This window comes from Dermacentor variabilis, chromosome 4, assembly GCF_050947875.1.
Source record: "Dermacentor variabilis isolate Ectoservices chromosome 4, ASM5094787v1, whole genome shotgun sequence".
Taxonomy (NCBI): domain Eukaryota; kingdom Metazoa; phylum Arthropoda; class Arachnida; order Ixodida; family Ixodidae; genus Dermacentor; species Dermacentor variabilis.
Genome location: NC_134571.1, coordinates 229,615,527 through 229,642,258, shown reverse-complemented (window position 1 = coordinate 229,642,258; position 26,732 = coordinate 229,615,527). Strand labels below are relative to the sequence as shown.

Here is a 26,732-nt window from a genome sequence, read left to right as displayed (position 1 = left end):
TATTTCATCTCACAGAAAAGCAGGCATATAAGCAAGCAGTCTTTATCGCTTGTAGTCAACCAGCTTACTATTTTTGACTCGTGCTTCACCGTGAGGTAAATAATAGTTGAGCCCAGGACAGCTAAGTATGCGCGATTTATGCACTTTTGTTTTTTCAGGGTGAGGGGGGGATATGCATTATAAAAGCTTCAGTTATTAGCAAGAAAATGTGTCACCTCAGCTTCTGTGTATGTCCCTCTATAACACCAATCATGATCACATGTCACTCACGCTGCGGAATAGACGATACACTGATCACAATGCCCAGCCTGTGTCGCTCGGCATAGCAGCGCCCCTTATGCACATTTTATTATGGAACACTCGGCACCCATTATGGGCCTGCAAATCGCACAAGTTTTGCGTACCACTGCCGAGCGAGTCTCTGGCTGCTTACAGATTACCCTAGTGCGGATGTGGCATGCAATGGCTTCATTAAATCCAAAATGCAATGCAAGATTATTTTTTTGAACTAGATCAATTGTGCAATTGAACAGGAAAAGAATTGCAGCAGTACCCATCTCACGATGACTGTCGATGGTAATGCATTAGCATTGAATTGAAACAGCAACACAGCACATTGCCATCAAAATGAGGTATGTATGAGGTGTGTATTGTAGCGGGACTCCTCTTTCGCACTTCCCTAACTACACTTGGTGCCACCTTGTGCCCACACCATAAAGCCTGCACATGGCCTCTGAAATACATGACGCCTGAGAAACGCGTCATGCAGCAACCAGGCTCCTCCATTGTGCTTATTTCTGCACACCCTGCGCCATCTAGTGTGAAGTACGCATGTAGTCTCCGAGACTAGAAGCATGGCGCACCGGTACCAGCGAACGATCAGACTGTTCCCTCACTTGCCGCACCCTCAATGACACATACTCAATAACCCAAGTTGGCAAAAGATTCCTTGAATAGCGACACATACCTAGTGCATTAATGCAGGCTGTCTACCAAGTTGACACTTCCAAATTCCCTGAGTTTTCCAGGTTTTCCCTCAGTGCCTTTGCGAAATTCCCTGAGTGATGCAGAACTATGTTTTATGTCAAGATGGACTGAAACCATATCTGCCGATGCTGTCACTCTCTAGTAAGCATACGAAAAAAAAAAAAACGACTTAGTCCAACTTGAATACTAAGGAGAAGTGTTTATGTTATTCAAAAAGAGAATAGAAGGGAGGGGTTAGTAAAATGCAGAGCAAATAAAATGTCTTCGAAAAATATTGCAAATCGAGTCGGACATTCTCAAATACGAATAAAGTGGAGATGCATACAGAAGCAAATATTTTCGAATAGGAGCTATTTCTATCAACTGATAGCAAGCTCAGTGGTATGAGGCCTGAACGTTGTCACAATTGAGATTCTCAACAACTCGTAAGTCATCCTCAACTGTCCTGACATACTCTCAGCCCGCGCACGACGCCTCAGTGTTGTGTTTCACTGCTTTAAAGAGTTTATTTTGGTTTGGATGAGGGACACCTGCATCTCGGCATCAGCCAACACTTTGTTTTTTGAGCTCAGCAGACCTACGAAGCGACGAAGAGGCAAGACCTCGACCTTTCATCGGGGGAGGCCTAGGCCCAGCCCACATAACTGCTGGTTCTCATTAAAGTTCACTCTCTCTATTGGCGGCGAGGAGTTACGGAATCGCCATCTATCGGAAGCGCCTCGCTGGCGTAGTATGAGGGATCACGTGGCGCGCTCCTCATAGGTTTTGCTGTCAGCGCTCACTGAAAACACCACGCGCGAGCTCTCCCGGACATTTCTGTAAGTACTTTCGAAACGAGAGAAGCTTCTTACTGTCTAAATAATAATCTTAGGCAAACTGAAAGCACACAATCGTTTACAGACGCTATCTCCTTACCGAATACGTACAGTGAACGCCACTGCGCGCGGTCGCCGCGATGGAGTCTCCCGAACCGGCTTCTTGCGTGAAAGGTACGTAAACGCTGAGAGCAAACTATGTGAAATATGTTCTTATAGTGTTTGTATAACTAAATGGATCGTAATAGAATGAAGCCTCAATGCAGCGATCGCGCAGATTCGCAGCGACCGACTGCGCGTCTGCATGCTTGTCCGCGCACTGTTTCGCTTTCTCCGCGCGCGCGTTTTCGCACCGTGCCATGAGCTTTAGGCCGCAGAATATGAGCATTTGACAGTATACAAGCAACCATTGTTGCGTGGGCGCTATCAGAGCTGTTCAAAAATAATTTCATTGTAGAGACTTCGACGCCTACGGGGACTGTGATGTCCCGTCGCGACGATTCAATCTTTTTTTTTCTTCTAAATTCTTTGACCTTTCAATATTATTTCTCGAGTTGCGTCGCACTGTATGTTTATCGGTGTTCTCAGTGTGCAATTTCCCGCTGCTCCTTTTTTGTAATCCAGTGCAATAATTCATGACACAAACATGACCATATGCCATGCTTTTTTTAAATGTGCTTCTTACCGCTGCCTTTCCACTCCACTGAACTTGCGACTATCTATAGCATCGACAAGTTCATAGACCAAACCGTCATGACATTAGTCGGGCAGCGGACTCGGGCGAGCGTCTCAGTGCGCGTTTTCCGAACATCGCAGACGGGGCGCCGTAGCAGAAATCTTCCTCGCGTCTGTGCTTGCTGCATACCCGAGTTGTAGCCGATGACTGTTTGCCGGTTTTATGTTTCGCGAGCCAAGCTTCACACAGCTTCTTGTTTTGCGGCTACGTGTGAATAAGGCTGACACCGTGCTCCGTTGCGTGCGTCCGGCATTGCGGCACGGAGCAGTAGCCTACCATATTGTGCGCCTTCGAAGGCAGCCACTACCTATTGTAGTGCTTTCAAGCGTTGTAAAGGAGACACTCGAAGCGGGCAAATCTCGCCACTAAATGAGGACCGCAGCGTACGAGGGAATTAAAACTCTCGTTTTCAGCTCGCTTCGGCGCGCCCGAAGCAGCCGACGCGGCCGCTATGTCCACGTGATCCCTCCTAGCACGTCACGCCGACGGTGGCGCCAGCTTTTCCAGTGGTGGAGCTCGAGGCCAATATCTCTCAACTCCTTCAAAACGGCGGCAGCACGCTTCCTTTCCCGTTCATTCCTCAATGCGTAGGTCCTTTTTGTTCTTGTTCTCCTTCCGCTGCTCGTTCGCCCCACAGACCACTTGAAGCCCCTTCTTGGTCAGTTGCACAGTCTACGTCCGATTTTTCGAACTCCCTAGGGGCCGCAAAAACGTCAGAAAAATCGGCCAGTTGGAAAAAATAAATGCATGTCATTTACTGCCCTTAAGGGCTCAAATCGCCACAGGCACATTCGAAAACGCTGTGAAGGCCTGCCGGTACACGCATCAGGCATATCGGTGCTCGTACTGTGAAAGGAAATACCGGGTGCACACGTGTATAATTAAGCAATACATACTGTGTCCAATGGTAATAGCCCCTTCCCACGCTTGTTATGCTTCACTGCAGTACTTTTGCGTAAGCTTCACCAAGGAACATCTGTGTACGGAGACAAAGCTAACTTTCGGTAACCGGCATTATGCAACGCACCGTGCTTTCCAAGCTTCTAAGCCAATCGCGAGGACCACAAAGGCGGGGTCCGTGCCACTGCTAACAGCAGCGACTTCTTTCAATAAAAAACACGGCATCCAATGGCAAGAAGCTTCATAGCGAACGTCGAAGCATCTAGGCCTAGCGTTGCTGCCGTGGTGGCTACGGCTGGCAGCGGATCTGCGTGTGAGAGCGCCGGTTCGAGGCGGCAAGGTAATCAAAATGGCAGAGGTGGCGGCTTTGATTAACGCCGTTTCGGACCTGCGGTCACGGCAAAACCTCCGGGAAATCGGACGGCGAAGAGTTCTTAAGTTTGAAATTTCAGACGTTCTGGTACATTGACTCTACGGGGTACGTGGTGGTGCCGCGAAGCCGTCCAAATTATCGAGAATCCGGAAAGTCGGTCGTTGACTGTACTTTGGGAACTCCTCCAGCCGACGACAGGACGTCAAAGACGATTCATTACGATTCCTGTCTGTCACTCGAGCCAGCATTACCTTGACTTTCGACCCTTTCAATAAAATTACAGCTAATTTCCCTGATAGAAGCACAAATTCCCTGAGTTTTCCCTGAGTTTTTCCAGACTACTCGAAATCCCTGAGAATTCCCGGTTTTCCCGGTTGGTAGACTCCCTGTCTGTAGACTCCCTTTAGCGCAGCTCGCTAAAGTGTTGGCGTGAAAGGCATTCATTTAAAAGTGGCACATACCCAGTGTTTTTGTGGTGCAGCCTGCTAAAGCACCTGGTTGCTGTCCATGATGTGACGTGAGTTCGGTTCTGCCCAGTATTGGAAAATTTAAAGGATTTTTTTGTCATTTTTGGACCGCGCATTCCTAGTGGCACGTACCTAATTACCCAAGTCAGCATCAAAGAGGTTCATTGAAGAGCGGCACACACCTAGTGGCACATACCCAGTAACCTAAGTTGGCATCGAAGAGGATCATTGAAGACTAGCACAGAGTGAGTGGCACATTTCGCATCTGAGTGATCCCGGCTGAGTATTCTTACGAGACTGAGACCAAGGGAGCCCAGCTGAGTGGAATTTTGGTGAGCTTGGGTCTGAGTGAGTCCTAAGTGAAAAATACATATTGCGAGTGAGTCTGCACAATTTGCATTTATTTCGTCAATCAATGGTCATGACGCTCGCACCTGTGACTTGTCTGAGTGATCCCAGCTGAGCAGAATTCTTGTGAGACTGAGACTGAGGAAGCCACGCTGAGTAGAATTTTAGTGAGCTTGAGCCTGAGTGAGTCCTAAGCACAAATATATATTGTGAGTGAGTCTGTGAATTGCGTTTATTTCGCTGATCTATGGTCCTGACGCCCACACCTGTGACTCTGACATACCTTTTTACATACCGAGTACTCCAAGTCGGTGTGAAAGTGTCTCTTCAAACAGTGGTGCTTACCTAGTCGTGCATCTACAGTGACCCATGTTGACGTAAAAGAGGTTCGTTGAAGAGCAGCACGTATGTAAACAGTGGTCCATGCTCGGTGAACCAGATTGGTCTGATCGTTGGTTTTGAACCCAGTTACCTCAGCACAGCAGTCCAATGCGCTACCCATTCAAGCACTGACTGCTCAGTGACTCAAGTAGGTGGGAAAATGGTTAGATACAAACATACAAACAAACATGCACAGATAGATAGATAGCCCCTGGAAAGTGTGTGAAGTACCCAAAAAATGCTAAGGCATTAAAAATTGCAGCAGAAGTAATCTCAAAATGACTGTTGACTGTAGTGCATTAGCACTGAATCAATATTGACACGTGTACTTGTCTTTATCGGGCGACATGTTTCACCGCCTAACAAATGTTATCGCACAGCGCAGGACACACTTGCATGTGTGAGAAGTTTCTGGAATGTTATCGATGGTTCCATCCACTGTCTATGACCGAAACTTGTGTAATCAGATTGCATGTCTGCGCAACGCGAATAATGTAGAACTTTGTGGAAGGTGCGCGGGTCCCAGCAATTCATCTGGAACATTCGACGATTGATGTATAAAAGCCGACGCGCTTGACCCGTCAATAAGATTTTCAACGATAGCCGACTGTGTTCGCCGCTCTCATTGTGCTTTAAGTGTAGCCTGTTTTGTGGGCACAAGTTCGCCCAATAAAAGCTAGTTTTGCCTTTCACAGTATTGTTACTGTGTTCTTTGACATCACGACCATTATGCAAAAAAGAAGAGAGGAGTGCAGACAGGACGCAAGAGTAGAGAAGTGGACAACACGAACGCCGACTATCAACTGAAGGGAGCACTGAGGCAAAAAAAGAAAGAAGACACAAAACTCATCTGCGCATGCTGAGGAATGGTAACACCACGTGTCAGTCGGGTACGTGTGCCGGTCTACATGAGAGATAACTGTTAAGGCACTTAATCTCTTCCTTATGTAAAGTAATCGAAGGCTGACTCACGCACGCACTTCCACCATTATAGATGTGCCATGCCTCTACCATAAGACGCATATCTTCATTCTTATGCCTGTACAATATCGCGCATTCATCTAACTCTGGCGTGCAGTTACAATCTTGGCAATGTAGCGAAAGATTAGAAGGCGATCCACCGGTTAACGACCTTTTATGTTCCATTAGCCTCTGATTGATACACCGTCCCGTTTGCCCTACGTAGAACTGGCCACAGCTAAGGGGAATTTTATACACCACACCCGTACAGTCAGTAAAACTGTTGTTCTTATTGTGCTTCACTGGACAAATATCTGTTCGTTTTTTGCCTTTTACCCGCTCCTTTTTATTCTGTACGGCAGCACATATCTTACCTAGCTTATTGGGAGCAGTGAAAGCAACATTAACATCATATCTACTTGCAACTTTTTAAAGCCTGTGCGACACTGAATGAATATACGGTTTAGCCACTACTCTTTTTTTGCTAGTACTGCTTTCTGTAATTACATCCGTCCCTCTCGAAACCGACTTCTTTAGGCGCTCAGCCACAGTGGCTACCGCTACACTAGGATACCCTGCTTCTAATAGGCGCCGGACACGAGACACGAGAAATGGTGACATTGTTCGAACAGTCTTGTCTGGATTTTCACAATGCACAAAGTGGAACTTCAGGAATGTTACTTAAGGTTGGGTGAAAACGTTTAGTGTTGCATCGGTGCACCCCCTTTTCTGAGGAGGATGATCAGGAAGTGGAGGATAGCTGGATCCATAGTATGTAGTATTATGTTCAGCAGCAACACCTGCCACCCACCACCGAGCCCAACAAGGGGACATGACGACATAAGTGCAAGTCGTGTACAGTCAGCAGTACATCATTGCTATAACCAAATATGCTGTAATCTAGGTTGATTACCCACACAAGGTTAACCCTTGCTGCCCAGAAATTCGGAAATAAGAAGTGACTAGAAGGCAGGAAGGATGGGAAGTGAGAGAGAAAGAAAAAGATCAAATAGGGGGACAGGAAAAGGCGACTGCCAATTTCCTCCAGATGGGTCAGTCTGGAGTTGCAGTCTATGTGGAACAGAGGCCAAAGAGGTGTGTGGCGTCCGCCAGGAGGCCTTAAAGGTCCAAACACCCAGCATCAGCTCAACCTCCAGGATCCCCCTTTCCCCAGACACAGCTAAGCCATGCATGGCTACACACGGGAGAGTCCAACCCTCATGTGCTCGGGTATGCAGTGTCACAACACACCAAATGTCTGCCGATGCAGACACCCCTGCGGGGAAGGCTGTGCAATATCTCATGAACTGATCCAGAACCATGTGCAGGCCACTGCAAGAGTTCATGTCAGCGACTGATTTTAAGGCCAACAGCGTTTGGAAAGCGGCTTGAAAATGCATTTAATGTTCCAGAACGGCCTGTGCCTCAGAAGCGCACAACGTTATGCCAACGGCTGCTGGCAGACTGTGAGGACAAGATCTGTGATTTTCATTGGTTCAGCATTCAGATCCGAGAGGAAAAAGGTTCCTGCTCTCACAAATTGGCAACATGGACGAAAACGCTCCGTGCTTTGATATGAAGTAGCACCGCGGAGATGAAAGGTGTCAGGCATGTGCATGTGGAGACAACAGGCACCAAGAAACAATGATGCACTGCTGTGTTGGCAGTAACGACGGATGGCAGCAAGCTGCAATCATTTGTTGTGTTAAAAAAAAAAGATGCTTCCAAAGGGCACTTTTGCCACTGAAAAACACATTTGCACCCAAGGGTGGATTTCAGCAGAACTGATGGCTGACTGGCCGAAAGACACGACTGTCCTTGAGCCAGTCAACCATCAGTTCCACCGTAATCCACCCTTCTTATGGCAATCGGGGGCTTTTGTGTCGTTGCTGCTCACTGTAGACCGTTTCCACACCCATCTCAAGGATGGCATCCATTGCTGAAAAAAGATGTGCACAGACCTTTATGCGATCCCGCATGACCTGACGTCAGTGCTGTAGCCCCTTGATGTGCCAATCAACAAGCCCTTCAAAGAGATTGTGCAGTGGCTCTACACAGAGTGGATGGCAGAGGGGAACAATGACCCGACTCTGGCAGGAAAGATAAAGGGGCAACCATCAAAGTGCTTGGCCAGTAGATTCTGGAAGGATGAAGCTCAATTCAATGTGACACGGTCATCCACAGTTTTAAGAAGACGGGCATCTTGAACTGCCTGGGAAGCATGGAAGACTGTGGGCCAACGATAACCCAGAATTAGCCAGCTAGATCGACAGTTCTGATTCAGTTAGCGAGATCGACGAGTAGGCCAGCATGCTGTTGTGAACAAAGGTATATTCTTTATTAACACCGTATACATCTATTTACTATAAAGGTAAGATCCTAATCTCTCCAGGCTTCGAGTGACGCCTGACACCGGCAAAAACGCCATGAGCAAGTGGGGCTATACTAATCCAGGTAAAACCAAATTAGGCAGACTCACTAAGCTTCAACAAGACACTCTCTCACCAGAACAGGAATTGGCATCCCTGGTGCAGTATTTGGCCACTCCCTTCCCAAAATGACTCACTCAATTACCCAATGGCCCTCACTCCCCAGCAGCTGCGGAGCATTTGACCACGGTGGCAGTCAGACCTGTAACGCAGCAGAGGGTGCTAAGAATCTCTGGACCCGGACAGGCTCACAATGGAAACTGACCCTTGCAATGTTTAACATCCGAACCCTGTCAAGAGAAGTTGGCCTAGCAGTACTCTTTGAGGAACTATCAGGCATTGTTTGGGATATCACTGGCCTTAGTGAGGTTAGAAGAGGCTTATACAGTCCTGACAAATGACCACGTCCACTGCTATCACAAGCAGTTCAGAGTAGGATTTCTAATCCATAATGACATAGCAGGCAACATTGACAAATTTGACAGCATTAATGAGAGGGTAGCAGTAGTCGTATTAAAGATAAATAGGAGGTATAGAATAAAGGTATCTAGTATGAATACAGTGCAAGAGAGCAGCAGGCAGCGTGTCTCAACCAGAGCAGCTCAGGCAAATCTCAAGCTCGCGCCTCCTGGACGACTGGCGATGTCGCAGCAGCACCGGGCATTCCTCTTCACTACAATCACCCCCCATAGGAAAAGGAGCCATCCTGGCGACTCATGGTGAACATAGAATCATGCGGTCATAATACAGCTTCAGGCGTTGTATGTGGACGGTTTCACGACCACGACAGTGTTGGTCAGTAGGCGGCGTGACAGGCTCGACAATATAGTTCACAGGCGATGTTTGCTCTACAACGCGGTAGGGCACTTGATATTTGGAGACAAGCTTGGATGAGAGTCCAGCAGGAATGGAAGCAACCCAAAGCCACTCAAGGGAGTGCAGACGAAAGTGACAATGCAGGTGACCATCGTCACCTCGAGATTTTTGTTGCCATTCATCATCATCATCAGCCTGGTTATGCCCACTGCAGGGCAAAGGCCTCTCCCATACTTCTCCAACTACCCCGGTCATGTACTAATTGTAGCCGTTGGTCGACTGTAAAGCAACGGGTGAGCTGACGGCATTCCTCTGCACGGTGGGCAGCTTCGGAGATGGGCATACATTCGGATGAGCCGGGTCTGTACGGAAGAATGGTGTCAAGGGCAGTCGAAGGTTTGCGGCCATACAAGAGGGAGAATGGGGAGAAGTTTGTTGTTGCCTGTGGTGCAGTGTTGTAGGCGAACATGATGAATGGCAAAATGAGGTTCCAATAAGTGTGATCAGAGGCATTTGTATCATGTATCATGTACGTAGATCATGTATTTGGAGAGCATGTCGCCAAGGGTGTGGTTAAATTTTTCCGTCAGACCATTAGTTTGAGGATGGTAGGCGGTGGTGGTGCGATGAACGATGCGACATTCAGGAAGGAGCGCATTAACGACTTCGGAGAGGAAGACACGTCCTCTATCACTCAAAAGCTCGCGAGGTGCACCGTAACAGAGAGTGAAGTTTTTCAGGAGGAAGCATGGTATATCACGAGGGGTGGCAGCAGGCAGAGTGGCTGTTTCTGCGTATCATGTCAAATGGTCGATGGCGACGACTATCCAGCGGTTTCCGGAAGCCGTGCTCGGAAGGGGTCCATACAGGTCAATGCCAATGCGATCGACGAGCCTGGCAGGAGACAGGATGGGCTGGAGTGGACCAGAGACATGCTGAGCAGGAACCTTGCGGCGTTGGCACTGAGGGCACAACCGAATGTACTTGCACACAAAGGTGTACATGCCACACCAATAAAACATGGAGCGAAGCCAGGTGTACGTCTTGAAGACACCCACATGTGCACACTGCGGGTCAGTATGGAAGGCAGAACATATTTCACCACGAAGATGTCGATGTACGACCAGCAACCACTTACGCATGTCAGAGACGTAATTCCGGCGATAGAGAAGTCCATCCCAAATTTCGAAGTGAGATGCTTGATGGCGCAAAGCTCGAGAAGGTGAAGGAACAGTCGAAAGGTTTGAAAGAAGCCAGATAAGAGCCCTAATCCCAGGCATCCTTGCGTTGCTCCGAAGCCATGTCGCAGCCTGCTGGGAAGGAAAGTACTTGGTCAGCGGCAGAGAGGCAGGCATCGCTTTCGGTCGACATGGGCGAACGGGAAAGCACGTAGGGCATCGGTGTGGCGGCGGCCAGACCTGTAGACAACATGCACATTGAAATTTTGCCACTGCAAAGCCCAGCGAGCTAATCGACCTGAAGAGTCCTTCAACATGGACAGCCAACAAATTGAATGGTGGTCTGTAATCCCGTCAAAGGGGTGGCCATAGAGGTAGGGCTGAAATTCACCAAGTGCCCAGATTATGGCCAAACATTCCTTCTCCGTAACGGAGTAATTCTTCTCGGCTTTGGTGAGGGTGCGGCTAGCGTATGCAATGACGTACTCGTCAAATCCAGATTTGCGCTGCGTGAGCACAGCGCTGAGTGCAATACCGCTGGCGTCGGTGTGCACTTCAATTGGAGCTGTCAGGTCAAAGTGACGCAGTATAGGCGGCGAGGTAAGTAGATGACACAACTATTGGAAGGCATCGTCACAAGCAGACGACCAGGCGTAATGTTCAAATCGCTCCGTAGAAGCTGATTCAAGGGAGTGGTGATGGACGCAAAATTCTGAATGAAGCAGCAAAAGTAAGAACACAAGCCAAGGAAGCTGCGAAGTTCTTTTACGGAGGAAGGTTTGGGAAAATCAGCAACTACATGGAGCTTGGCGGCGTCAGGAAGAATACCGTTTTTAGATACTACATGGCCAAGCTGGAATTTGCAGGTACCCCTGCGCGACTATTGCCACCGCAGGGTAGAGCTGGCAGCCCAAGGTTGACCACCACAGGAGGGGATTCTCTGACCGGCCAAGCAGTGCGGTTTGGAGATACTCCTTCCCCTGTTTCTTGTACTGGGACATGCCAACCAACTGCCGTTTTTCCTCTGAAGCCATCTTCACTTTTGAAAACGCAGCCCACACAGAGCATGCATGTTCTTTGGTGCTTGCGGCACTTTCATTCTCTCTGGCTTCTTCTGTTCCAGTTGGGTGCAGTTTTTCAACTTCAGAAAGCAGCAGGCTACTCGCCCAAACCTTTTCGCTTTGTGCGGAATGAAAAATTGTCTTGTAACGGGGATCTACCAGTGTTGCCAGCACTAGCAGTGGACACAGCTTCACATCCACAAACCTGGTCCTCAGACTGCACAGGAGGTTGCCAGCAAAGGAGGCTGCCTCATTGGCTCCCGAAATGTACTTTTTCAGTGTAATCTCGGTGCACTAAAGCAAGGGTATCACTTCCGAGTGTGTTGGGAATGTGGCCGCAGATAGTTCCATTGTTGCTTGCTGAATGGGCTGAAGTACACTGACCAGCCCTGCCATTAGCTTCCACTCCGCAGACGACAGGTTTTCAACACTGTCTTACTCGGATAGCTCTGCAGAGTTTGCAGTACGAAGCTCAAGGAGCCCTGGACATCATGGCATGTTTGCTATTCCAGCGCGAAGGTACGTCTTTGCATGACTTCGAGGGGATCAATCCCCATATGTTTTTGCTTTTCTTGCAGTCGGGTGCATGCTCGAGTACTATGTTTGTAGTGACGAACAACAGCACGGGCCTTTGCACATAGCTGAAAGAAAGGTTGTGCTTGCATTTTTGCGTGAGTGATGCAGAGTTGCAGAGTGTGGGCGAAACCCTGAACCCTGTGCCACTCGGAATGCTCCACGGCAGCAACGAAGTTTCTGCCATTATCAGTGACAATATATGTTGGCAAGTCTTCTGGAAGCTCCCAATCCCTAATCACATTCTGCAGAAACTGGCAAATGTTTTTCGTGGTACAGTCTTCAGCTATTTGACCGCACGTTAAGAGTGTAGGGGTGCAGCACGAACTTCCTGTCCATTATGTGGCATGTCACACTCACGTAGCTCTGACAAGCATGTGACGTCCAGCTGTCGGTGGTCAAACTGTAGCACCCGACTCTAGCATCAATTATTCACCAAAGCGCTTTCATAACCTCAGCCTTTTTTGCGGTGTACAAATCGGGGATCACCAACCTCAAGAATGTGGTCCTTGGGGGCACGCTGCACTCGGGAATAGCGCACCTCTGCATTTCAACAAAGCCACTTTCCTCGACCATGCTGTAGGAGTGCAAGCTGCCCGCGATGAAGGTCGTGATCTTGTCAGTCAACTGCCTCGCCTTCAATCGATTTCAATGTCGGCCGAAAATGTGATGAAACTGACGGCTACGGCATAGACTACCCAGCGGTGCTCTTTTGTCTTTCACGGGTGGCGCATTCTTCTTCGTAGGCAGCATACAAGCTCGGATGCTTTTTCAGGTGGTTTGCAAGGGTGGTTGTTGTCCCTGTTGGCGTCTTCAGTAACATTTTGCATTGCTCACACCGTGCTTCGTTTTTAGATGGAAGTTTACAGAAATACCACCAAACTGGGTTTTTCACACTGTCGTCTACTTTATCGACGAACAAGGCTTCTGCCATCTTCAACTTTGACAATGTCGATGTCATTCTTATTGACTCAGCCTCAGCTACGTTGGCATCAGCATATCGTTTTCCATTGAAATATTATAGTAAATGACTACAATATTTAAAAAAGAAGGATACATTAATGAAGCGATTATCTAAAAGAGAAAACATGTGTCAGATCAAAATAAAAAGTTATCTTTATCAGAACCTCATCTTCTAACTGTAGATTTGGCACTAGTGAGAAAAGACTGCTGGCAACAAACGTGTCAAGATGTCGCTACCCTATGTTGCCGTTGTATCAGCATATTGCCGTTCTTTTTCTTTTTTGCAGTTGGTAAACAAAGTCGATTGAATGATTATAAGTAATATATTTGAAAACTCCCGCCATAATATTTATACAGTTTTGCTGAACGTGTGAGTTTTTTAATCTTAAAAACTCTGCTTTAGCGATTATTGGACAGTAAACAGACCCGTGACCGTGAGTTTGCCAACACTTCAAAAAGCACGAATATTACAACTGCCCAAGAAGTGAATATAGAATAGCGTATTATTCAAAAGTACTATCTGAAATTTCGAATATTCATTTCCTTCATTTACTAATACAGCGCAGTCCACTTATAACGATACCACATATAACGATATATCGGTTATAACGATGGGTCGACATGAGAGTGTCACTTTATGCATTAGGTCTATGGGGAAAAAAAACCATTTATAACGATAGGTTATTCACCGCATATCGGATATAACGATCAAAATATTGCCGCCCAGATGGCTTTTCCCGTGCCAAATAATCGTAACGTTTGCGTTGCTTAGTTCCCTGAAACGAACGATGTCGAGACGAGGCGATGTTTACCTCCGTAAGTTCGTATCTGCCGCCATTACCACGCTGCGCGTCCCGCGCCGCCCGCGCACCGGAGAGTACTTGAGTAGGCGCAGTGCGCCACAAGATGGCGCTAGCTGCATCATGCGCGTCGGCCACAGTCGCTCCGAAAGAGAGAGAGAAAAAAATAAAGCAACAAGCAAAGCGGCGCGGTGGCGCCCGTCCCGCACTCCATAGAGTTTCTCACTATAACACCTAGAGGGTAATCTGCGCCACCGTCTATGGGAGTTTCTTAAGGGGGCACCGTGCCGTCATGGGAATGACGGTATATGTGTCTGCGAGGCTCGTGTTGGCTGGTGTTGTAAGAGGCTTCGTCTAAAACGTGGATATGGCTACGCAAATAACGTGTTCTCAAAGTAAAATCTTCATAAAATGTTTCCATTCACGCATATTACATCTTTACTCACTCACGATGCATGACCAAGCGAAGAAAAGCAAGAACAGACGACCAACTGTTTCAAAGCGAGCGCGAACGTTGTCGTCTGTCCTCCAACTTTAGCGGCCCGCTGATACTTTTTACGTAACATGTAGTCGTACACACAATAACAAGTTCTCATAGTTAAACAAAACATGTTTTCGCGTAATAATAAAGCTAAAACAGCTTTTCACGTGCCGTTTTAGTAGAAAATGAATCATTGTGACAGACGGAACGGTACTTGCCAAGCGCGTCTTCAAGGTGTCCTGTCTCTACGAGAACGATGCCAATCCGAATCCACAATATACCGGCATTCCCATGCATACCACAGCGCAGCAGCGCCAGATTTCCCTCTAGGTAATGCAGTGAGAAACTCTATGCCGCACTCAGTCTCTCTCTCTCGCGATAGCAGGCTGACGCCACCGAAGCAGCGTGCAACCAACGTGACCAACGGTACAACCCAGTTCGAAGATGGCGCCGACAAAGCGTAAAAAGCTGTGTCGCTTGACACGAAGATGGATATTTTGCAGGACTCTCGACGCGGCTTCAAGGTGAGCGCCCTTGTGAAGAAGTATGAGCTCGCCCAGTCGACGATATCAACCATCTTGAAAACCGGGAGCACCGAGATTGTGAAGGCAGGAGCTATCAGCGGCCATGCCCATCAGCGGAAAAGGGTTAGAGACCCTTTGTGCGCCGACGTTGAGGAGGCGCTTTACCAGTGGTTCATCTCAACCTGCGCGCATAATGTGCCTATTAGTGGGCCAATACTTGCCACCAAAGCGAAAAACTTCGCTTTTCTTCTGGGACGGCCAAATTTTGAGCCTGGGGGAGGCTGGATTCAGCGCTTTAAAGGGAAGCTGAAACGGTTTTCAATTTCTATGAATTGCTGGGATTGGGAAGAACAGACCTAATAATTTACGGTTCTGAAATTTTTTTTTCGTTTTGTTAATATAACGGGCGGAAATCGCTTTCTAAATCACCCGCGCGGACACGCCCCCATCGCTTCCCGGAGCGCCGGGTGAGGACGTTGGCAGAGGAGAGAACCGGCGAGAGTGACGTCATGGGGGGAGACCGAGCCAACCGAGATGCGGACCGGCGTGCTGGCATGAGCTGGCATGCCTCTTTCCGTCCTGCGCTTTACTGAACGACGCTATGAGAGATCTGCCGCCGCCGCAGCTCACGTTTGTTTTGCGATTTTCGTAAACTGTTCTTTCCTTCTGTGCTGCGTGAGTGCCTACAGCCAAGGGCGCCCAACATGCCCTCGTTCTGTGCAGCATTCGGCTGAGCGCACACAGGCGGGCGAGACGATGTGGTGTTTCACAAATTCCCGAAGGAAAAGAAGCTTGCAGCGCAGTGGGTACGTGCGGTGAGGAGAGATAAGTTAGCGTTGCTATACTCCGTTTCATACATCAGGTGCAACGCTGTGGAGGCTTGAGATACTTCTTGCAGTGGCTGCGTTCGCACTTAGAAAAAGTTCGGTGTTTCTTGACCCGATTTTTCAGAAAGCTTTCCATATATAAGCTCAGTTCCGAATGAAAAAAAAAAAAGAATTTACCCATAGAAACCATCCGTGTACTTATACGGCTGCTAACACGTTCTTTTAAAAAAATTTTCTTTTCGGTATTTTTTAATTGCAGCCCGTCGCAGCAGCTTCACGTGCATGCTCGCGCGAGCAAACGCCGCTGGCACGCTGCGAAGCATAGACGGAAACGCGCGCAGTAATAAATTTTGGTGACCGGACTTCGAGCGTAGCTTCCACAGCGATGCACCTGAGGTATCAAATGGAGTGTAGGCTTGCCTAGTGACATTCGACGTACGGTTCAGTTATCGTGTTTACCACACGGCGGTGCTAAAACTGCCTAATATCTTTATGTCAACACCAGCATGGAGCACGCATACCGATTCTTGATCGAGCCACACTCGCAAAGTCGTCGAACCATAGTATGAATATTGCACATATAATACCTCTGGTCATCTCTGGATGTGTATGACAAGCAACTTCCATGACTGTACCTCACAGCACTGCATGTGCGCACTTTGAAACGCGGCACTTATGTTCGCGATCGTGTATCAACGCTGAAAAAACCACGGGACTTAAGACAAGCAGCGGCAAGGTGCTTGACATCGCGGAATTGCACCCGTGTAAATCTAATGAGAAGTTAGTGCTTCGGCATTCTTCCAGCAGCATGTTCCCAGTGACACATTAGCGCATTTTTTCTCCCGTCATTGCAACGTGCAGCTACATGAAAAAAAAAAAACATACGTACCAGCTAAGATTTCCAGCGCGCGAGAAGGTGCACACATCGCTCTCGCTGTTGGCACACTCAATATCGTCGTTGACTCTGTTGCCACCATCGTTTTCCGTATCGGCTGTGGGTTCAAACATGTACGGGGACAATACAAGCTGTCGGAGACAGCGAGAACGTTCCATCTTGCAACTCAGCTATGAAGCCAGAACAGCACAACCGCGTGCTACCAGAGAGAAAGGAACGGTGCTACGCTCTGAAACGGACACATGCGGCGGCGCCGACCGGCGACTACCGCCAACGACGTCACAGCGGCCCCGACCAATCACGGGCAACAGCGGCGTTCGCGCGATGCCCTGAGGCGCTGGTGTGCGTTTTCTTGGAAAAACAGCCGCTTGCGTTTGTTTCCGCACTTTTTGAACCAGATATTCGTGTTCAGGGGACTCAAAACTGTAGAATGCCGCAGAGAACTCATTTTTTTCGAAAAGTGTTTCAGCTTCCCTTTAAAGAGCGGCCCGGAATCGTTTACAATAACGTGGTAGGGGAAGCGGCATCTTTGGACACAGAGGCAAAGCAGCAGTGGCTGCAGACAAAGCTGCCCAGCGTGCTGGAGCGCTACGCGGAGAAGGACATATATAATTGCGACGAAACTGCTTTGTTTTTTCAAATGTTGCCGTCGAAGACTCACGTTCTTAAAGGAGATCGATGCCCCGGTGGGAAGCACTCGAAACTTAAGGTGACCGTGTTGCTGTGCGTTAGCATGGACGGGAGCCATTGTCTCAAGCCTTTCATGATCGGGCGATCAAAGAAGCCAACGTGCTTTAAGAATCGGCACATCCCGGTCCGCTATCGCAGCAACAAGAAGGCGTGGACGACCCGCGACCTGTTTGAAGAATGGCTGCTCGAGTTCGACATTTTAATTGAAGGCCAAGGAAGAAAAGTAGTGTAGCGCTACTTGACAACTGTAGTGCACACAGCGTTAACCCGAAGCTAACATCTGTAGAACTGATGTTTCTGCCTCCGAATACTACGGCAGGCCTTCAGCCGTTGGACGCCGACGTGATCGCCAACTTTAAAGTCCTGTATCGGCGGCGCATGCTGGAGTGGCTAATTTTGGCCATTGACCGCGCAGCTCCTGGAACGTCGGGTCATGCAGACGGGCCCCCTGACCTGAAGATCAGCCTTTTGAAAGCCGTTCGCTTCGTTTACGGTGCATGGTATGAAGTAAAGCAGTCAACCATATACAACTGCTTCAAAAAGGCGGGCTTTGTGCGTCAGGACGAAATTCCCCAACCCACTGAGACCAACACGGTGGAAGCCGCTGACATAACCGAGCTCTGGGAGCTCGTTCCTACTGGTGACACAGGTGGTGCGTCGATGGAGGAGTTTTTGACTGCAGACAGTGCTGCCTCGTTCTGCGATGAGGTCACCGACGAGGCGATCGCCGAAGATGTGCTGTCTCGACAGACGGCAAAGTTGTGCGACGGTGGCGACGGCAGCAGCGACAGTGACAACGAGATTGGTTGGCTCCTTGACCCCAACCACGATGTCCACGTAAAGTGCACTGTCGTCGATCGACTCCTTAATTGATTTTATGCATGCCAAAGGATTGCCGCCAGTGTTAGCGCAGCAGCTGGAATCCATGCACACCGCGGTTGTGAAGCTGAAGCTGCCGCAAAAGCAAGTGCAGATTGCGGACTATTTCGGCGCGCCTAACCCTTGACACGGTCATTGGCGCTACAAATAAAGTTTGTTTTTCACAGCCGACTTTCTACATCATCTATTCTTTAGAGCAAGTAGCGAATTCGAGTTCGGAGCTGCAAAGGTATGTTGAGAGTTTTTTTAAAAATTTTTTTATAACCAGTCCAGATATAACGATCATATTTTTCGTCTTTCTCAATATCGTTATAAGTGGACTGCACTGTACTGTCAGCCACCTTCAGGGGCTGTAATATGAGTGGAAAAAACAAAACTGAACAGCAAAATAAGTAGTACAGAACATATTGAAAACCATAGTTATACATTAGTAAAAAAAAATAATCCCTTGAAATACACACACAAACAAAACAAAAATGCATCACTCAGAAATCAGAACAACAGCCATCTTTTATGCAGCAGCAATCTGACCTCATCGCCCTGTGCTAATGCCATAGATAAAATTTTCAAAGTGGTGTAGAAATTCAGCTAATAATGTCGACCGAACAGCAGAATCTGGAACAGAGTTGCAGTATTTACAAGTTCTGGGAAAATAACTAAACTTGAAACAATTATTTTTTATAGGCAGTAATGGGATAAACTTACTATGATGATGCCTTGATGTTTCATTAGTTTTGATCTCAAAGTAATCTGATTTATTTATATTAAGATAATTATATTGATAATGAGGTAAAGAGTTTTTAGTCTTTCATATCTGGTGCTGGTTTCTAGCATAGGTAGTTGGGCTTGTTGGCAGAGATCTGTTGAAGAATGATTTCGATGGCATTTATTAAAGATAAACCTTACAGCAAGTCGCTGAATCCTATCAAGCTTGTGACACTTAGTTGCTGTGTGAGGATCCCATATTACTTTAGCATATTCGATTATCGGTCTGACTAGGGTTTTGTAAGCGAGGCACTTTAAATCCGGAGTAGCACTGTGCAGAGTGCGTCGCAGGTACCAGAGTGTTTTAAAAGCTTTGGAAATGACATTTTCAATGTGGGTATTCCATCGTAGATCTGATCTAAATGTTATGCCTAGGTATTTATACTGATGGACTCTTTCAAGCATATAACTATTGATTTGATAATTGATCCCCTGAATTTCTTAGATGCTGAGCGAAATCAAACCCATGTCTCAAGGGTTTCTCAAGGACAGCAACCCGACACATTGGTTGGCTGCACACCACAAATTCACTGGGTATGTGCTGCTATCAATGAACACCTTTCATGCCAATGCTTTAATGAGCTGCACCACAAATGCACTGGGTATATGCCACTCGTCAATGAACCATTTGCCAATTTATGTCACTGAGTACGCGCCACTGCATGTGCAGCAAGCGAGGGAACAATTCCCAGTGTTCTCAGGCGTACCATGCTTCTCGCTTCGGAGGCCATGCGCAAACTTCTCAGCAGTGTCACTAGATGGTGCAGCGCATCCAAAAGGAAGTGCGCGAGAGGACCACAGCTGCCACATGACGCGTTTCTCAGCACTCGCCTGCACCGGCGGTGCCAGATGGAATCGTGTGTTCTTAAGGAAGCAGGAAAGAGGAATTCTGCTGCAGTACACGCCTCATACATGACTAGTTTTGACGGTGGCAATACGTTGTGTCACTGTATTGATTCAATGCTAATGACATGAAGACATGAAAGACATGAAGACCGGGAAGCTAGGAAACCAGGAACAGGAAGAAACATAAATCCTTTTTCTAAGCAAGCTTTTTATTTGTTATAAAATAAATTTTGAAGGAAAAAATAAAACAAATAATTGGTATGGTTAGCTTCACGCTAGGTTACATTCGCAGACTACATGCAGATGCGCAGAAAAAAATGTTTCCTTGGGGCTCCGTAGCTTTCGTTGTGCTGCCACACAAGTGTTGCCACCGGGTGCAAAGAGCTGCCATTTTAATGAGTTTTAGACAGACAATGTGCAAGCACTATTGAAACAAACCAAAGAGTAGTAGAACTGTATGACTACATTTTCAAATACCAACCTCGCCATATGGAACAAGTCCTCAGTCAGTGTCATTATCTCACAAACGACTGTTCCAACATTCCTGGAACACACTTCTTCTAGAACTTTGTGTCTGCATTCACTTATTTCACCCATATTGCACAGTGTTCATGTGACTGGTGTGCATGCAGTCCCAGCTGTTTTCACAAGATGAACAACGGAGCCAGGCGAAGTGTCTGTGACTTAATCAGACACAAATCATCTTTGCCTTCAATTTTGGTTAATGTGTCTCAAAACAAAAATTAGGCACCTCAAATTTAATAATAATATGGCACTTCATTCTCATCTGCAAATAAAAGCCCTCTCTTAAAGGGTGAAATCATCCAAATGTAAGCATAAAACACTGACCTGTTGCGCAAGGTGTTGCCTGATTCAGGACGGTTCATGACATCATTCAGCGGTGGCAGCACCTGCAGCACAAGACAACCAACTTCGTTGCTTTTGTATAGTTTTAAGCTTTGCATGATGAGCCCACAATAAAAGCTAAACCTTAATATAGCGAATTTCAATGTAACTAAATTATCAATATAACAAAGTGTTTAACTTTTTGTAACCTCCTGTCCATAGAACATCATGTATTCAGAACCTTAATTTAACAAAGTATGCTTGTGTGCGATTTCAATATAATGAAATTTCGCTTTCGCCGCAAAGCAATGCCGAGGCAATAAATGAAAACTTCCGTGGATGCAGATGCTCAAATGGCTAAATTACAAGCGGCTGCTTGCAACCGCACCTCTCAAATGGCTCGCGGTGTGACAAAAGCGACCCGCTGAAGCGGAGTCGCAACATGTTCTGTATGAAGTCCAAGTCCAACAAGAGCCTGTCAGCCCTGTGCACTTTGTGCTTTAGGTGTGAGTGACAGTGTGCGAGGGTGAGACATGAAAGACGGCAACTTCTCGAGTGCCACCTTCCCGCACAGGCAAAAAGGGAGGGGTAAGTTGGTGCTGCCACGATTTTTGATGCATGTCTCGGCCTGTGGCTGCGCATGGCTGTAGTGCAGCTCGGCGCATATGCATCCGCGCACCCGGCTTTAAAGGAGGTGATCCTCCTCGTGTGCAAAGAGTGGCCGTGCCGAGACGGAGTGGCATCATGTAAGCTGTCTTACTACGCATTTAATATTGGAGTTTGCATAATCTCACGTTTCGGTGACCCGTTGGAGATAGAGAGAAACGAAGCATTTGCTCCCTGCTTCCAGAACTTTTCACGATACTGTCGTCTCAGTGCGGACGACGCTATCAGCCGCGGGGGCTGAGTGCACGCAAAAATGTGGCTGGCTTCACTTAATTCGCACTGCTAATATGAAGAAATCGTCGACGTTTGGCAGTTGGCATCATTCATTGCCAACTCCCAGATTTATCAAAATGAACTGTTTTCTCATTCAAGTTTGCTTTTTTTCGACTGCCCAATAATTCTGAAAATTCTGCGTCCCTTTTCCTTGTAAGAAAAATTTGTTGGCAATTGTTCTTAATAAAAGGTCGAATATCAATACAACGAAATTTCGATATAATGAAGCAAATTTCTAATTTTACCTACTTAATTATATCGAGGTTTAAATGCAGTTTCATTACAAATTAGGGTAAACACAATAGCCTTAAGTTATTGGTGTTGGAATGTCACACAACAATCATGCTATGAGAATGCCCAATACGTAATAATGCTTTTCTAGTTGATCCTATATAGACCCATTAATCCAATTAGCAAACCGACTGCAACACTTTGGCTTATGGTCCACTTGGCTGCCTTTTATCAAGGGCCATTGACAAATTTTGTATTACTGTGACCATAAATTTTGGACAGGTGCACCTGATAGGCAAGAAAATCCGAACACATCTTGAGTTTCTATGGAACATAACACTTGTTTCGTACATAGTACAGCAGTAAATTTTTCCAACACCAAAACAAAAATGGCCGTGTCCACTCGGAAAAAAGCACAAGCAAATTTCTAATTTTACCTACTTAATTATATCGAGGTTTAAATGTAGTTTCATTACAAATTAGGGTAAACACAATAGCCTTAAGTTATTGGTGTTGGAATGTCACACAACAATCATGCTATGAGAATGCCCAATACGTAATAATGCTTTTCTAGTTGATCCTATATAGACCCATTTATCCAATTAGCAAACCGACTGCAACACTTTGGCTTATGGTCCACTTGGCTGCCTTTTATCAAGGGCCATTGACAAATTTTGTATTACTGTGACCATAAATTTTGGACAGGTGCACCTGATAGGCAAGAAAATCCGAACACATCTTGAGTTTCTATGGAACATAACACTTGTTTCGTACATAGTACAGCAGTAAATTTTTCCAACACCAAAACAAAAATGGCCGTGTCCACTCGGAAAAAAGCACAAGCAAATTTCTAATTTTACCTACTTAATTATATCGAGGTTTAAATGTAGTTTCATTACAAATTAGGGTAAACACAATAGCCTTAAGTTATTGGTGTTGGAATGTCACACAACAATCATGCTATGAGAATGCCCAATACGTAATAATGCTTTTCTAGTTGATCCTATATAGACCCATTTATCCAATTAGCAAACCGACTGCAACACTTTGGCTTATGGTCCACTTGGCTGCCTTTTATCAAGGGCCATTGACAAATTTTGTATTACTGTGACCATAAATTTTGGACAGGTGCACCTGATAGGCAAGAAAATCCGAACACATCTTGAGTTTCTATGGAACATAACACTTGTTTCGTACATAGTACAGCAGTAAATTTTTCCAACACCAAAACAAAAATGGCCGTGTCCACTCGGAAAAAAGCACAAGCAGTGATTCACTTTTTGCATTTCAAGGGACACAATGGTAAAGAGATTCATGCCAAGCAGGTGGCAATGTACGGTGACAGTAGAGATGATTACAATGCAGTCGAACAAGCCTGGATGACTAAGGATGAAGCAGCCCATGGTCACTCAATGGTTAAACTACAAATTGACGTACAAGTGGAGGCTCTAATGCTTTCTGTCTGGCAGACATCTGTTGACCGAATAGTGCAGCAATTTAATGTGAATACAGGCTCAGGTTAAATTCTTGCCCAAGTCTCATTGCTCTATCTCTGCTTCTTCAGAGCAATAAAAATTGGAGGACGCTTAAGCTTCGCCTTCAAGAGTGAAACGCGACAGTGTTCCCGTCGACCCGCCAAGGGGTGTAAGACAATGGGCTACGGCGCAGCGATCACTTACGAGGCGCCCCGCATCGAGCGCGGTGAGCGTTGAGCAATGCAGCGTTTGGCGCGGCAATGAAACGTGCGCCTGAGCAAGCGGAACGAACCAAAGAACTCGGTGTCTCGGAGGGGGAAACGATGTACGCCAGCCAAACGTCGTGATTGGCACGGGCAGAGAGATAGACAGATAGTGATCTAAAGAAAGGAAGGACGCTTGATTATGCTACCCGTGAGGGAGCATGGCGAAGCGTCGTCAGGGGAGAGGGTGTCCGGGCCGCGACGCGCCTCGCACCGGTCCCCGCACAGCCCCAATGCGCGTGTGGCACGCCACCTGTCGGGGCAGCACTGTACATTGAGAGGAGGGGGTCTTCTGTGTTTGCCGCAAGATGGCTCTGCGTGTGCGGAAAGCGCAGAAGAAATGTAGCGGAAATGCCCTTCGCTACTCATGTAACAGCGACTTCTTTAAGTTACATGGTCATAATTACCGATATACACCGCAGTATCACTTTCTACGGCTCGTTTCTCAGGCAACACCGCATTCACTAGAGGCACTTTTGTACCGCTTTGAAGCATCGAACTCGTGGCTGTGGTAGCGTCTCCGTCTCACACTCCGGAGACCCTGGTTCGATTCCCACCCAGCCCATCTTGCAAGTTGTTTTTTTATTCATGAAGTGCCTGCCGGGATTTATCGCTCACGGCCAACGCCGCCGACGACACCGGCTTTTCTGCGACACGAGCTCCTTAACGCTGTCGCGTTAATACGAACTTGATGAATGCCTCTCGTAAATGCCAGAGCCACAGCAGTAAATCTTCATTAAATCGAACTCCGATATAAAAATGTTTGGTCAAGTCAAAATTTTTTCCTGCCACAGCATCAACTTTATGCATTTTTCACCACTTATCCTTTGTGCCAAACTTCAGGTCCCTTGAAATCTTGACTGCGAAAATACCAACGTAGGCACCCATCGGTTGCCATAGTTTGTCTGAAGTTGCAATGTCCCCACAACATGAGAATAGAATTTTGCAGCCATGAAAATTTTATATAAATGGCATCAACAAACCTTGGCAAGCACCTTGTGGTTGTGCCTAGTTGAGTAATCTCTTGTAGGAGAGGCCCTGACGTCGCTTTCAGAGAAGCCTCCTCCTTGAAGCAGCACGTCCAGCTTATGGGGTGACTACCCGTAGGTTTCCATAGTTTGTGTGAATTTGCGATGACACCACAAAGTGACAACAGAATTTTGCAGCCATGGCAATTACCTTGCGGTTGTGCCTGGTTGAGTAATCTCTTGCAGGAGAGGCTCTGATGTCGCTTTCAGAGAAGCCTTTTCCTTCAAGCAGCATGTTCAGCAGAACTGATAGTTGGGTGAGTTGGTACGAATTCATAGTGAAATATTTTGCCCGCATAATTGACAAGGACACAGTGAAGGGGGACGCTCGTGTGTCCCCCTTCACTGTGTCCTTGTCAATAGTGCATGCAAAATATATTAGCATGTCCGGTTTATGGGGCAACTACTAATACTCCTCCCTAACTGACCTTTTAATGCGATTAATTTTTTGGGGGAACTTCGCCCAGTTTCTGGTATGTCCCTCTGTCCAATTGTCTGCATCTAACCTGTTTCCCACCAACTTGGCACGCAGGATAGATCATGGTCCAATGGGTATGATGATGATGATGAATGTGATGTTTTATGGCGTAAGGGTCAAGCGTGGCCAAAGAGTGCCAGGCCAATGTTAACTAGTTGGCAATGGAACGATGAACTATGAGAGGTAGATGCGACGTGGCTGTAAAGGGGCCTAAAGACTATAATGAAGATGCCAAATAAAACAACAGAAAAAGGAAGGAGACACCGGACAACCACGTAGGCGCACTAACAACTGAGCGTTATATTTTTTGACACAGTAATAAATAGCTGCTGTCAAGGATCAAAACAAGAAGAAACAGGGCCGTCATCTGCACCGCACAAGGAAACCACAATACAGAACAACTTCCAAGTGCCGCTCCCAAGATATGCCATTTCCTTTGTCGATAGAGAAGCTGAGGCTTCACTGATACAATTATCACAACGCTTCTTGATTTCAAGCGTTTCCAATATTTCCCTTGTCAGTTGATCATCAGCTCTGTTCAAAACACAGGTTCTATGAAAATATGGAATGCACTTGTGAGCCTTACAATGCGCATTAGTGTGAGCGGAGAGCTGGCTTTTCCTCTTATATCGATGCTCATGCAAATAGTCATTTAGACATCTGCCCGTTTGGCCAACATATTGTCGCAGCACTGCGTGGCTGAGGCAGAGAAAGAAGAAGTAGAGTGTGCGCGCGTGATCTTGAGGTACTCTGTGCCGGCTGGGCCTGGCATGTAGCTTCCCTCTCGGACCTCGTTTCCCCCTGTAAATAAACATCATTCGTAACATCTTTGGTGGACATGCGGGGTGAATTTTGGACGATCCTGGACGACCCAGCTCTACCAAGTGTCCGACGGAGTAGACGCTTGGCCGGTTTATGACCACAAGCAGCGGACATGGCCGATTCCGGAGAAGGCAATGATGACCCCACCTGCGGCGGACCAGACAGCAATCATGCAGGTCAGGCTGGCTACTCGACACCGTTGCGAGAGCCACCCACCTTTTTCACGGAAGGCAAACGAAGACGTTGACGACTGGCTTAAACACTACAACAGAATGAGTCGCCACAACCACTGGAGCACTACGAAGCAGCTCCATAACGTGGTTTTTTTTCTCGCAGGAACCGCACTCCTCTGGTTTGAAAACCACAAGAGTGTTCGGAAAAACTGGGATAATTTTGTAGAAGAATTCACTAAGTGCTTTGGGGACTCAATCTGTAAGAAAAAGAAGGCTGAACAGATGCTTTCCCGACAAGCTCAATTACCTGGCGAAACGTGTACAACGTACATAGAGGCTGTTCTGAAATTATACAGAATCGTCAGCGTTACCATGACAGACGAAGATAAAGTAGGACATCTGCTTCAAGGAATCACTGAAAATGTTTATAATTTTCTTATAATGAAGGAAGATCTTAGTACTCCGTCTGATCTGAAGAAACACTGTCGGGCATTTGAAGCGCTGAAAATGAGAAGGATTGGGCTAAAGTTTGGACGCTTGGACAATGTCACTACTATTGCAAGTGTGTTCCTCACAACCCATGATGACATCTCCTCAGTGATTCGGCAAGTGGTTAAAGAAGAGCTTGAACGCCTTAAAGTTGTTGACGACGCTCATGTGTGCCATAAGTGTGCATTTTATCATCGCTCTCGTGTGCCACCGGCCACCTGGGCACCTCAGAGTTACCGAGAACCTCACAGGACCTATGCTGATCGTACGGAGAGCAGCAACTTGCCACCGCAA

The 26,732-nt window shown here is 47.0% G+C and overlaps 1 protein-coding gene across 6 annotated transcripts in view; it reads right to left on the bottom strand.

The window, feature by feature from the left end:
- ric8a (ric8 guanine nucleotide exchange factor A) overlaps positions 1-26,732 on the bottom strand; it is a 513,564-nt gene that overhangs the window by 39,344 nt on the left and 447,488 nt on the right. For all 6 annotated transcript variants that reach the window (XM_075691022.1, XM_075691025.1, XM_075691023.1 and 3 more), the window contains one exon: positions 20,544-20,605. In XM_075691022.1, coding sequence (XP_075547137.1) covers positions 20,544-20,605 — 62 coding nt within the window. The remainder of the gene's footprint in view (positions 1-20,543; positions 20,606-26,732) is intronic.